At 40.5% G+C, this 12655-nt stretch overlaps 1 protein-coding gene across 5 annotated transcripts in view; it reads left to right on the forward strand.

The window, feature by feature from the left end:
- ARHGEF10 (Rho guanine nucleotide exchange factor 10) overlaps positions 1-12655 on the forward strand; it is a 117394-nt gene that overhangs the window by 44073 nt on the left and 60666 nt on the right. For all 5 annotated transcript variants that reach the window (XM_075049252.1, XM_075049250.1, XM_075049253.1 and 2 more), the window contains 6 exons: positions 1761-1873; positions 5505-5582; positions 5821-6000; positions 7292-7408; positions 9437-9529; positions 11002-11172. In XM_075049252.1, the coding sequence (XP_074905353.1) occupies positions 1761-1873; positions 5505-5582; positions 5821-6000; positions 7292-7408; positions 9437-9529; positions 11002-11172 (752 nt within the window). The remainder of the gene's footprint in view (positions 1-1760; positions 1874-5504; positions 5583-5820; positions 6001-7291; positions 7409-9436; positions 9530-11001; positions 11173-12655) is intronic.

The following is a 12655-nucleotide window of genomic DNA, read 5'->3' on the forward strand; positions in this document are numbered from 1 at the left end:
TATAATATACAGTTCAGATGACAGTATGGTCAATGCATCTTGGGTAGTTTTAGGGTTGGGCCAAGAACCTGAGTGACCTGAGGACCACAGAGAAGGGTCCACTTAAAAGCTACAACAACAAAAAATCCCACCAAACAGTGTCATAGATGCTATCCAGGTGCTGGTATGTGGGAGTATGGAAATTACATTGAGGCACTAAGTTTGTCCAGTTCCCTCCATCGAGTAATTCCTGCATGTCAGGAAAGTCTGCTGTTAGGACATGGTTTTCAGTGGAGTGATAGTTGACTATTTAAAACGTTTGTCATGGCCAAGGGGTAACAAACACTTTCCATGCTTAAGAGTAGAAGCAAGGGAAGAGATTGTTCTGCTTTATCACAGTTCGGTGATTTTTGATGAAAGCTAAGTTTGGATTGGGAAAACAGAAAGTGGTCTAAAATCAAAGAGCTATAAGTATTTGTGTTCTTTCTCTAGTTAAGAGCAAATGTCAGCCCTCTGTCATGAGCCCCAGCAGCAGCAGTCCACAGTTAATTTTTGCGAGAGGTAGGGGGTAGTAACCGAATACAAACTCATTTCTTCTTCAGGATAAGTCTGAGAGGTAGTATGTCTTTCTGTTCAAGTTTCTGCCCAACTAATTGAATGGTTATTACTTCAGAGCTTATAAAACTACGGTTTTAGGAAGCTAAAACCACAAGACTGAACAAGACATTTTTAGTGAGGAAGCTAACATAAAGCTGCATCCTTATCTGTAAGGACCAGGACACATCTTATATCCCTGTCACAGCCTCTTAACTGCTTCTGAGCTTACCTAATTCACAGAGAGAAAATAGACAGTTATTTGCACACACTTTAGTGATCAAAAATGTATCCTCAACTTCCTGCTGTTTCACAGGAGAAAGGTGATCTGCTTCAGCAGGGCAGTGTTATAGTGGACCTGGCATTCATCCTTGCGTTTCTAGAGGTTAGGTAGCAGACACAGGATATCTGTGGACAGTTTAATGCCTTAGCCACTTACCAAATCAGGGAGCTAGTGACAAATTTGTCAGATAAACTCATGAATTCCTCCCAGCCCACAGATCTGCTTCCCTTCCCTTTTTATTCTAAGACACAGTTTCTCATAATGTTCTTTCTTTCTCTCCTTTGCTCGTGTCTGCTTGTTTGGCTGGCTTTGTACTGCCACCTATCACTGCACTTTGGTGGTGCTTTTTGCATAAAATTGGTATGTAGGGAGCAATGCAGAATCCCTTGCACTCATTTCTGATGAAAGCCAACATCTTGGTACATTTGGCTGATTATTTTAGTTCAGTTATGGAAGGGTGTATGGGATTTTTTTAAGCTGAATCATATTACGGGTGTGTTTAATTTCTTCCCAGAGGTCTTTTATTTCAAACTGCTGGCCCTGAAGCTGCAGTGTTTTAACCCTAGTTGTCATGTCCTGCACTCCAGACAGCCCTGTTCTTCTGGCTGTGAAGAGGGAGTAGAGGTCAAGCAAAAAATGCATAGGCTGTCTCCTGGTGTGTGGATTTTAGGATTTTGAGGTACCTTTGAAAGATGTTCTGTAATAGAGTGCCTGTTGGTGGTGGTATTTGTGTGATTTCACAGGTGTACATAAGTGCTGGGAAATTTCTTTTGTTTGGTAAGTGAAAATAAGACTGCTGTGTATTTACTGTGCTTGGATGATAGTATCTTTTGCTTTTTTTTTTTTTTTTCTTTCAATCTACATGTTGTAAAAGTTGACGTTTTGGTTATTCAATTATCTGTAGATCATAGATCATCATGTCTGGAAGAAGAAGAGCTAAATTTATTTATTGATGTGGACTGTATGCATACAGAAGCAATTATGACTCCCATGCCTGAAGGATTATCACAGCAGCAGGTAGTAGGCTTTTGGAAATAAGATCTGCCTCTTTTTCCTCCCCTTTTGCTGTACATCAATGCCTCCCAGGTGCCTTGCTCTTCAAATATCTCAGTGTTTAATATAAATTAAGTGGACATAAAATTGAGAACTTATTTAATAGTTTTCTGAAAATTGGTATGTGTGCATATAGTTGCATGAGTCCTGAATTCAGCCAGAGATACAAAATGCTGTTTTGCATTATAAAATTATCTATAATAATTATATGGTTTCACTACCTGAACACTTAAACTAAATGTGGTGGTTTTGAGTGGAACAGAAAAGAGTTTAAACATTTTTACTGAGTCAGAAGACATTGCTCCAGGATTTCTATTTTAAATGTAGAGAATATCCTGTATGCTATCTGAATCTTAAGGTTCCTCCTGATAAAAAAAAGCCTTGTCCCCAGTAAAGTCAAGTCTACAGAAGAGTATATTTTGCTGTTCTCCACCTCAAACTCTATAGTCACTGTGGAAACCACTTCAAAAAACACTGAATTCGGCATCAGTTAGACATTTTGGCTGAAAATAAATCCTGTGGGTTCATGTTGCTGTATTGTTATGATGAATAATCACTATATGAGAGTTTTTAGCTTCTTGTGGTGTCAAGTCAGGAGTTGGTCAGTACCTTCAGAAAATGAGGAAAAAAACAAATTAAGGGGCAGTTGAGGAGAGTGGTATAAGTTGTTGTTTTGGGTTTTTTTTGTTTGCTTGGTGAGGTTTATTTTTCTAAAGCATTTAGCACAGTGAAGCGCTAATCTTGTAACAGTGCAGCTACCGAACTGTGGTACGTTACTGTAAGGTTTCATTATAATGTAAGATCTCAGCATCAGTCTGAATGCTGTCTTTTCCTTCTTTCCAAATAGGGGTTTGAGAGTTTCACTGGGTTTTATTGTAGGTAATTAAAAATAAATGTACCCTGTTTTGGAAAAATAGAGTGCTCTTAGTTTGGAGCTAACTAGAAATTGTTGTGTAGGTCATGATGTATGTTGCTTATCCACCCAGGAGGAACTGCCCAAGTGGGCAGGAGCGGAGTCAGGAAAGCCAAAGCTCAACTGGAGCTAGTGAGGTGTGAAGGGCAACAATGGAAGGTTTCTGGTATGTACATCGGCAGCAAAAGGAAGGCTAAGAAAAATAAGGGTCTGCTGCTTGATGGGGCAGGGACCCAGGGACAAAGGGCCCTGAAAAGATGGAGGTACGCAGTGCCACCTTTCCCTCAGCTTTTACTGGTGAGGTTTGTCCTCAGGCCGCCGAAGCCCCTGAGCCCAGCGGCAGGTCCTGCTGGGGTGAAGCATTACCTGCAGTTTGGGGTACCGAGGCCAGCTGGACATACGGGTGTCTGTGGGACCAGGTGGGGTGGATTTGAGGGTGCTGACGGTAAGGCCTTTCTCTGTCGTCTGAGATCACAGTGATCGTGATCAGAAGACTGGAAGAAGGTAAATGTCACACCCTCATCCTCAAGAAGAGCAAGGAGGAGGATCCAGGCTGGCCTCGCCTCAGTCCCTGCGAAGGTGATGGAGCAAATGCCCCTGGGAGCTGCTTCTGGGTTCGGAAGGACAGGAGGGTGGTGGGGAACAGTCGGCATAGATGGACCAGCATCCATTTGTGTCTGACCAGCTTAAGTCCCTTTGAGATGTCTGGCTTGCGGACAGAGGAGAGCAGAGGCTGTCATCTACCTGTGCTTTAGCAAGGCTTTCGGCAGTCTGCCGAAGGACCCGTGTGGCCGTACAGGTGAGATATAGTTTGTATGGGTGGGCTAGAAGGTGGGTGGAAAACAGGCGAGGAGGACACGGTGCTCAGAAGAAGGTTGTAGCGTGCGGCGCGGTGTCGGGTGGGCGGCCAGCGTTAGCGGTGTCCCCCGGGAGCGGTGCGGGGCCGCGGTGTGTAATGTCTTTATTTACGGTCCGGACACCGGCTGCAGCCCACGGTCGGAGGCGTTGCCAAAATTGGGGGGGTGCAGCAGGCCGTGCCAACTTTGTGGATGTGCTTGTTTTAAACAGCAGGTGGCACGATAGCTTTTGTTTAAAACCTGGTGCCTGTGTAAGTCCTATGTCCTGGGTTGGGTCTCAGTCCTGACAGCTTTTGCTTCGTTTTGATACTGGCACCTGAATTCTTAAGAGAAGTTGTTTGCATGCAACTGTTACCAGCAAAAATGTGAATTTAATTGAATTTAACTTGCATGCAGGCTTCTTGTGAGTTGTGTGTATCTATTGCAGTAACCTGTAGGCACTACTAAGTATCTATTTTGTGTATAATAGAGCCTGAAAATAACATTTTCTACAGATGTTTATTCTTTTCAGGAGAATGAACTGTGACTAAAGGTAGAGTTAGTATCCTTTACCAGAGCAGCTGATGCATACCAAATAAGACACTGCTAAATCCATTCTAAACAAAAATTAGACACAACTAATTTTACCACATGTATCTTTAGGCAAGGCCTCAAATAATTTTGAAGTCTTCCTTTGAAAAGCCAGTCCATGAAAGAAAATCCTTGCATAACCTGCATTTAACTTAATAATGCAAAATACAAGTGTGGAGAATTAAAGGCAGCCATGGCAGAGGAGGCAGGAGGCTGTGGGGATCAGGAGCGGAGAGAAGCAACTCTGAGATGTGAGGCTCATGGTCATTTAGGCTAGCTTAAAATAGCAAAAGAAGCAGTTTTGCCTTCCCCTGTAGTTGTGGGAAGTAGTTTGATCCTGCCTGTGTGCTGTCTTCTCCCTGAGAGTGAGAGTCCCGCTTTTGAAAGCCCTGTGATGAGCTAGATTAGGAAATGGATTTGGGTGAAAACAAGTGCTTAAAACCCACAAGAAATCTAATCCATAACAGTAAGAAGTTTTAACTTTAAACCAGATCGGTTCCCCAGTCCTTCCTGTCATGTCAGCTGCACATGCATACAAAGTGCGTTTTGGCTGAATTACAGAAGCAGGAGGTGGAGAAGGAGGTGTGATAAATAGCCTGTAGTTTGTAAACATGAAATATGGTAGCATTTCCTGAAGCTCTTACAACTCTGTCAGTGTGTATGAATATAGATCAGATGGGTTTTCACTTATGCATGGTAATGCCCAAAAAAGGATGCTGACTTACTTAGATACTTTCTCAGTGTTACAGTTTATATGGCCTTACCTTAAAAAGGCAATTAATGTTTGCTTGTTTGTTCTTCAGGTTACTCCTAATAAATTTATAAAACATATAAAAAAAGAAAATTAGTCTTGAAGACTGATTTTTGAAAACTGGTTGCCTATTTTGTTGCAGCAATTCACCAAAGTAGCCAACATCATCTTATACCTGTTATTATTTATATTAATGCTTAAATTTATACATCTAAAATTAAAAGACAAATTTCAAAAGTAACGCTTGGAATTGCAACAGTCAGCAAAGATTACAGGTATAGATACTGTAACTGTTGTATTCTTTAAAATAAATAAATAATTCCAGAGTAATAGTAAATTTAATTACTTTTGAAAAGGTACAGTATTATTTTATTGCAGTTCCAATATTGAAATTTCTTTGTGTTTCTCGTGTTTTGTTAATGTGAGAATTCTATCATCAGCATTCCCAACTATGATGAATGTTACCTGATTAGAGCTTCAGACAAAACTTTGTTTCTTCAACAGGTTGTGAGAAGGTATATTTTGGGCTCTGTAGTTGACAGTGAGAAGAATTACGTGGATGCTCTCAAAAGAATACTGGAGGTACCTTAATCTAACCTAATTTCTTTTGCATTTTATAATTTGTAAATTTGAAAAATAATCAAATCTTTAAACAATCTGTAGTATGGCTCACATAGATTTTGCTACAGATGCTTCTTGCCAAATATATAGAGAGTTTGTGTGTGTATACTGTTACATAAGTTGGTTTTTTCTGCTTGTAGAAGACTTTTTTTGGTTTGTTTGTTTAAATCTATTTATGTATTTTTTTTTTCCCCCACAGCAATATGAGAAGCCCCTTTCAGATATGGAACCAAAATTGCTGAGTGAAAGAAAACTCAAAATGGTCTTTTATCGAATTAAGGAAATTCTTCAGTGCCATTCAATGTTTCAGATTGCGCTGGCGAGTCGTGTATCTGAGTGGGACTCTGTTGAAATGATTGGTGATGTCTTTGTTGCTTCAGTAAGCAAATGCATCTGAACAGATAATCTGTTTCTATTTTAGCCTTGTTATTTCGTCTCCGTATCTTTCTGTCTAACTTGGCCACTTTATTCCCATATTCTCCAATGCCTGTGGCAACTGTCAGAGTATGTATGTACCATCCTGGTAAGAAAACTGACACCAACACATGTCTTTGGCTTGGTTGGCAAATGTGAAAAGATCGTGGACAAAATTTTCAGGCTTTGATCAAGCTTTCAGACATTTAAATAAACAGTTTCTTTTTCTGAGAATATAGAGATTCACAAACCCACCTAGATTAAGGTGAGATTGAGGCTCAGCATCTCTTAAAAAGTAGGTAGTCATGCATAGTATGTTTGTTGGGGGTAGAAAAAAACCACAGTAGGTGTTGGCCTGAATTCCTGGGTTTTAACTGAGCCTGGGGTACAGGTAAAGATTCTTTGTAAAACGCTATCCCACCCTTAATAGAAGTCCATCCAGTAAAGGACTGTTAAATTAGAGAAAGTAAGTGGCCTTGGTTGATAGAAAGACATTGCTACCACTGCAAGTGTGTGGACAGAAAAGGCTGCCTACCTGCTGGTTTGAGGGCTTTGTTTTGTTGGCACCCAGCTGCTGGAAATTACCACCTTTTCCTGCCTGCTGTATGAGAGCTGGGATCTGTGTCTCCGAGTGTTTTGACCCCATTTCAGTCAAAATGAAATGGTTACTAAAGATTTGCTGTTTAAAACAAACCTGTCTTGTTTTGACTGAAGCAAGTTAGGCGGTGTTAATGAGACCAGCTCTGCAGAAGAGAGGAATAAAGTTACTAAGAAGGAAATGGGCAGGAATCTTACCTTTCACATGGCTGTTTGCAGACCACACAATCTGTCTGCTTTCTTGGTAAACACTTACCAGCTGAAGGTGGGGCACGAAGGCCTTGGCACTTCACTGGTTCACCAGATCTCGAAGATAGGCAGCAGTGAGATGATCAGGGGATTCCAGCAGCTGCTTTGAATCTCAGTGGATGCCCTTTGATTGCCCATAGTCCTCAGACTCTGCCCTAGTATCATGGCCAAGGTGAAGCTATTTCTGTAAATTTACATTTTGTAATTCACAGCTGTTACATCTTCAGGTTTCCAACCTGTCTCCTACAGAAAGATTATTTTGGGCATCACCAGTATTTCTGTAGATCCAGCACTAGGCCAGGCAAAGCCCTTAGCTCTGAGCAAGGCGAGTCCTTAATGGTCAGAGGTCTAGTTATGCTTTCAGGGATCTTTTGTATTTATAGTTCAGGTTTCCCCTTTTATCTTTTCAGTTTTCTAAATCTATGGTATTGGATGCATACAGCGAATATGTAAACAACTTCAGTACAGCAGTAGGGATTCTCAAGAAAACATGTGCCACAAAACCTGCCTTTTTAGACTTCTTAAAGGTGAGTTTGTTCAATCTTAAAACAGCTGGGCATATGATATAAATAAGACAGTATAAACTATAAGTTAAGAGGAAATTTGACTGTTGATACTGTATATTGTGTGACTTTTTATGGACTTTGGTTTTATGGGTTTGGCACAAAAAATCCCCAGACAATTCACTTCTGCTGTATTTTTGGATTTCAGATTAACATGATGTTAGATCTAGGATGTATTTTGAACTGCAGAGTAGTTTTGTTGTTGTTCAGATCAGTTTATTGGTGTTTGCATGACTGTACTTGGCAAAACATTGGGATTCTTTCATATCAGGTGAGCTTCGAGTAATAGTTCACCATCTGAGGCCTCTTCTTATTTGGAATTTATTTTACTTCTAAATTCTTTATTGTATTGTGCAGAGTAGTGTAACTAGGTTTCTATTCCACAACAATTTGCTAGTATTTTGAAAATCATGTTTCCAGTTTGGGGTTGAAATTGAAAGTTTTTGTGCAGAATGCATGCTACCCTGATGAATATCATGCTTCTGATGATGTGCGTGGAGAGCCTGGTACATGCAGTAGAAGTGCTGTGAATCCTTAGGGATGATACCTTACAGAGGGTGCACAAAATCTGTTGCAAGGCTTTTAGGCTGTCTGTGACACTGCTGAGAGCCTGGAAGCTCTGCTTGTCCCGTTCCCTGAGAGTCCTGGATTGAGTTGTGCCTCTGAGCTGTCACCCTGTCAGATCTGTTGCAGAGGTCCACCAAACACTGAAATTGGGTGCCCTAGGCAAACTAGTGAAGCTCTTAGCTTGCCTAGAGGGGCGTGGCAGGGGGGCTGATTCCTAATTTGTCTTCAGATCTTAAAATTAACTAACAACTGTTTGGAGATTGGCCAGCACTACACAGGATTATACTGTGGAAGCCTTAGGCAGCATGAAGATCAGACTCTTTAGTGAGCGTATAGTCACTTCATACCTTTCACGCTGTTAAAAGCCTGTTGATCCAATAGAGGTATAACTTACACCTCTCATCACTGCTTGTCAGTGCCGGCACGGGTGCTGCTCATTGCTGGGGACTCACAGCTGAGCTCTGTGGACAGAAGACATTGATGTACCTTCCTTTTTTTGTTTGCCCACCAGCAGCGAAGACCAGAATCTTCACTACTGCTATTTGGGCAAAAAAAAAAAGTGTTTGTGGAGATAAGTATGAAACAAATTGTTGTGAAGCTGATAATTGTAGCAATAAATAACAATTTAAACACAACACCAGTTTAATGTTGTTTGGGTTTGCCTTGTTTTTAATGTTGAGTATTTCCTCTACTCTCCTTATTTTGGGTCAGCTGTGATTTTGGCCAAAATATTTCCAAATATTGAAATGTCTTATACAAACAGGGCTTTTCTGCACATGCAGATGAAATTTGTCTGGCTTTATCTGCCAATCCCGATAACCAAAATAATGGTTTCTTATGTTGGTTTTTTTTTTAAACATAAATCAATGTTCTTTTCCTCAGTTTCTTTTAAAAAAGAAAATGAAAATCTCTTTTTATTTGCATAGCGCTGAGATTATGATGTTTTCCTTAGATTTCCTCTTAAAAACATGTAGGTAGAGATTTATAGTCTCTTAGCCCCAAGAAACAGAGCAGCAATAGTAAATTACAGACTATAAATCAAGAGATCACTTACATTTTTCAAATTTAAGACCTCGAACAAGTACATTCCCTTTGTTGTGCTTGAAGTTGAGCAGACGTTTCAGTGCACTGCTTATGTAAAAAGCATGAATGTGTTGTATCAATATATACATCAGTGCTGCATTGCTGGTGCAGCTTTATCCCAGCTGTATGTATTTGAGGAGATTTCAGTTCAGTGACATGCCAGTGATTTTTTTAATAAAGATTTAATATTTTAAAATGAAATCTTTATAGTAAATGGAATCTTTACAGTACCACTGTTATAATTAATGTAAATGATGTAGAAGAATTTTCTTCTGTAACTTTCATTCTGTTACTGATGGAAATGTGCTCACAGTAGTAAACTGTGGCTTTCTTGCATTGCAGCAGTGCCAGGAGTCAAGCCCTGATCGAATTACACTGTATGGTTTAATGATGAAACCTATCCAGCGCTTTCCACAGTTCATTCTACTATTGCAGGTAAATAGTCTTTACCAAAGGGATGCTCTCATTGCATTCTTATGTGGTTTGCTTGTGGGATTGTGTGGTAGCTGTCTTCTGCTGGGGGAGCTTGCTGTAGTGGAAATGACCGCTGCATCATGGGGAAATAACAAAGAATGAACTCCAGTGCATTAGAAGGTGTTGATCTCATAGTCTGATCACAGGGACAGGCATTAAATACACTGCAGGAAAATCTTAGTAAACTAGATTTACTCTAGATTACTTGCTAGGTTAGATTTAGCTTGTAAGTCACTTTGCAGTAAAGCTGTAGTTCAAATGTGCTGCTTGTCCATATCAGTTTGTTAGCTAATAACACTTCAAAACACCACTAGGAACTTTGTGGCATTGCTTTCCGTTTAAGAAAAATACAAGAGGATATAATTTATGCCTTGGATTGTTCAGAATATATGTGGGATGTAAAACACAAGCACACTCTCTCCCTGACTATGTGGCTCACGGACCTGCTGGAGTGTGTTGCAGCTTCCTTCAGACCTGCAGCACCTTGTTTTCCTTCCCATGGAAACAGGGGATTTGTTATGGAGTCCTCGGGTCTCATCTGAACAGGCAGTGGAGCTGCAGGAAGAGCACAGTTCCACAGTGTGGACCTGCTCCAGACCAACTTTTGTGTTGTTTGTAACTCCTTCCAGACCGTGGCAGATCTATCCCAGTGAGTGCTATGAGTTAGTGTTTTGCAGGTGCCACAGAGGAGGACAGGCTTTAGGATAGAGGTCCAGGAATTGCTGTGGGAGAAGGAGCAGAGGTACTTGTGGTGGGAGCGTGGGGGTAGGAAGCCATGGCGAGAGTTTTTGAGGTAGCAGAAGAGATGGAGTTTATTGTGGCAGGAAGCTGTAGTGAATATGTAGGGATTTTTTAAGTACTGTGGGAAAGGAGAAAAAATTCAAATTGTTCCTACTATATGCCTACAAAAGGGAAAGCCTTTGAGAAGCTGTCATGACCTCCATGAAGTAAGTGATGTCTCCTACTTTGGGATGAGCATGCTGTCAGTATTTTAGTGAGGAATAATAATAGTAATAAAGATAATACAGAATTATGACAGTAAATATCAGAAAATTTTATTTTTAAATCATTGTTTATGGACACCTACACATTATGCTGTAATATTGATTTTCAAATTGCATTTAATATTATGTGCACCTTTTTTAATTTATATTTACATTTGCAGTTTTTAGATTTATTTTCAAGTTCCTTCTCTGTACTTTCATCCTGTAAATAAGCTGTTGTGACCCCATTCAGTATCTTTTTTAAGAACCATTAAGATATTCAGGAAAGTAAGCAATGTGCTGTCTGAATATTCATTAGGTGTTCATTGGTCTTATTCTTTAGTAGTACTCAGGTAAAGTATGTAGTGGTAAATTTACATCCTGTAATCTTTTTGAACTTGATTTTGAAATTAAATCTGATTTTTGTTTTGTTTTATCATTTCTCCTCAGGATATGTTGAAGAACACTAATAAAGGACATCCTGACAGATTACCTCTACAGATGGCTCTTACAGAGCTTGAAACGCTGGCAGAGAAGTTAAACGAGAGGAAAAGGGATGCAGATCAGCGCTGTGAAATAAAACAGATAGCAAAAGCAATGAATGAACGTTATCTGAACAAGGTTAGGAAAGTAAGAATGTATGATGGAAGAGTTAGCTTCTGGGCCTTGAGCAGTCTCTAAAACAGACACTAAAGAGTCACCGATGTTTTTTTCTGTAGAGCTCAACAACATGGGGTCATTCTCGTGGTAGGTGTGAGATGTGACCTACCTCCCTTAATGAACAGGCTCACTGGTTAAAGCACTGTGTGCTGGAGCAGGCAACATGCTTAAATAGCAGCAGCAGCATTGGTGTTCTGTGGCAGTGTAGGAAATAATGCTGTATAGTAAAGTCTCATGCACATCTTCTGCATGGGAAAATTCAACTTTTAATTTATCCTAGAACTGAGGAATTACTCCTGTATAAAGGAAGGAACCAGTTCCTTATGTTGCAGTGCTTCCAACTGTGGAGCAGTTCAAGATGCGCTATTCAATGTGTCCAACATCTTCCTTGTTTTAAGGAACATCCCAGTCTATTTCATTAATGCGTTTGGATCATACAGTAGAAATGTCTTTAAAGAACTGTAGAATACATTCAGTAGGAATGAAGGAATACTCTTCTTAATTTGAGTTTGTTAGTTGCTGTATGTACTGTGGATATATGTATGCTTGTCTTATTTGCATCGTAAGTGGTTCCTCCTTTCCCGTAAGATGGGGCATAAATACTTCAGTTATTGCTTTTGTGAAGTTACAGATGATTATACTTTGGACTCATTCTGGGATGGAGTGATGGGGACATGCTGAAGGAGTGCAAGGAGTGGGGTTTTTTTGTGATGCATAAAAGCATAGTTTTTAGGGAAATAGTAGTCAACCACAACATACTTGTTTTAAACTATTTATCAGAAATGGGATACTGAATTTATTGTCATACTGGAACAATATTTCCATTCTAAGTGCATTAGAAGATGGATTCAGGCATTTTACTTTCTTTTCTAGTTCTCATACTCCTGCTATTGAAGCAGCTACCAATCATCTACAAATAGCTGAAGGAGTTTCAGACACAGAACATGCTTTTTAAGAGCTGGTCCAGGTTTCCTTTTGTCAGTTGACATCAACTGTAAAATCTTGTATGTTATGCACCGGCAGGATGAATTGATATATATGTGGTTAGTCACTCCAAATCACATAGGGCCCTGCGTGCCTTGTGGGTTAATATTTGCACATACAGTTTTGGGGCAATGCCAGGCAGGGTGAAACAGGCGGCGGAGGTGGGTGGATAGGAAAGGAGTGCGTTACGGACCATTTTGTTCTCTTGGCCACTGCGGAGGTGGGTTTGACCTGTGAGGGGTTGATGCTTGCTTGCACAACAGTGCTGATCCTCGGCCCTTGAAGGCAAACGGCAGGAGCAACTTACACACCATGAATCTCTTGCACGTATTACCATCTTCTCCGCAGTCTGTGGCAACCTACTGGGCACACTCCTCAGCTAGCAGTGTGAGCCCAGGTGGACAGAGCAGGCGGGAGCACTCCTCCTCCTCCCACCCCAATCTCCCCGTGGGACAGCTGG

This window comes from Buteo buteo, chromosome 17 (genome assembly GCF_964188355.1).
Source record: "Buteo buteo chromosome 17, bButBut1.hap1.1, whole genome shotgun sequence".
Classification (NCBI taxonomy): Eukaryota; Metazoa; Chordata; class Aves; order Accipitriformes; family Accipitridae; genus Buteo; species Buteo buteo.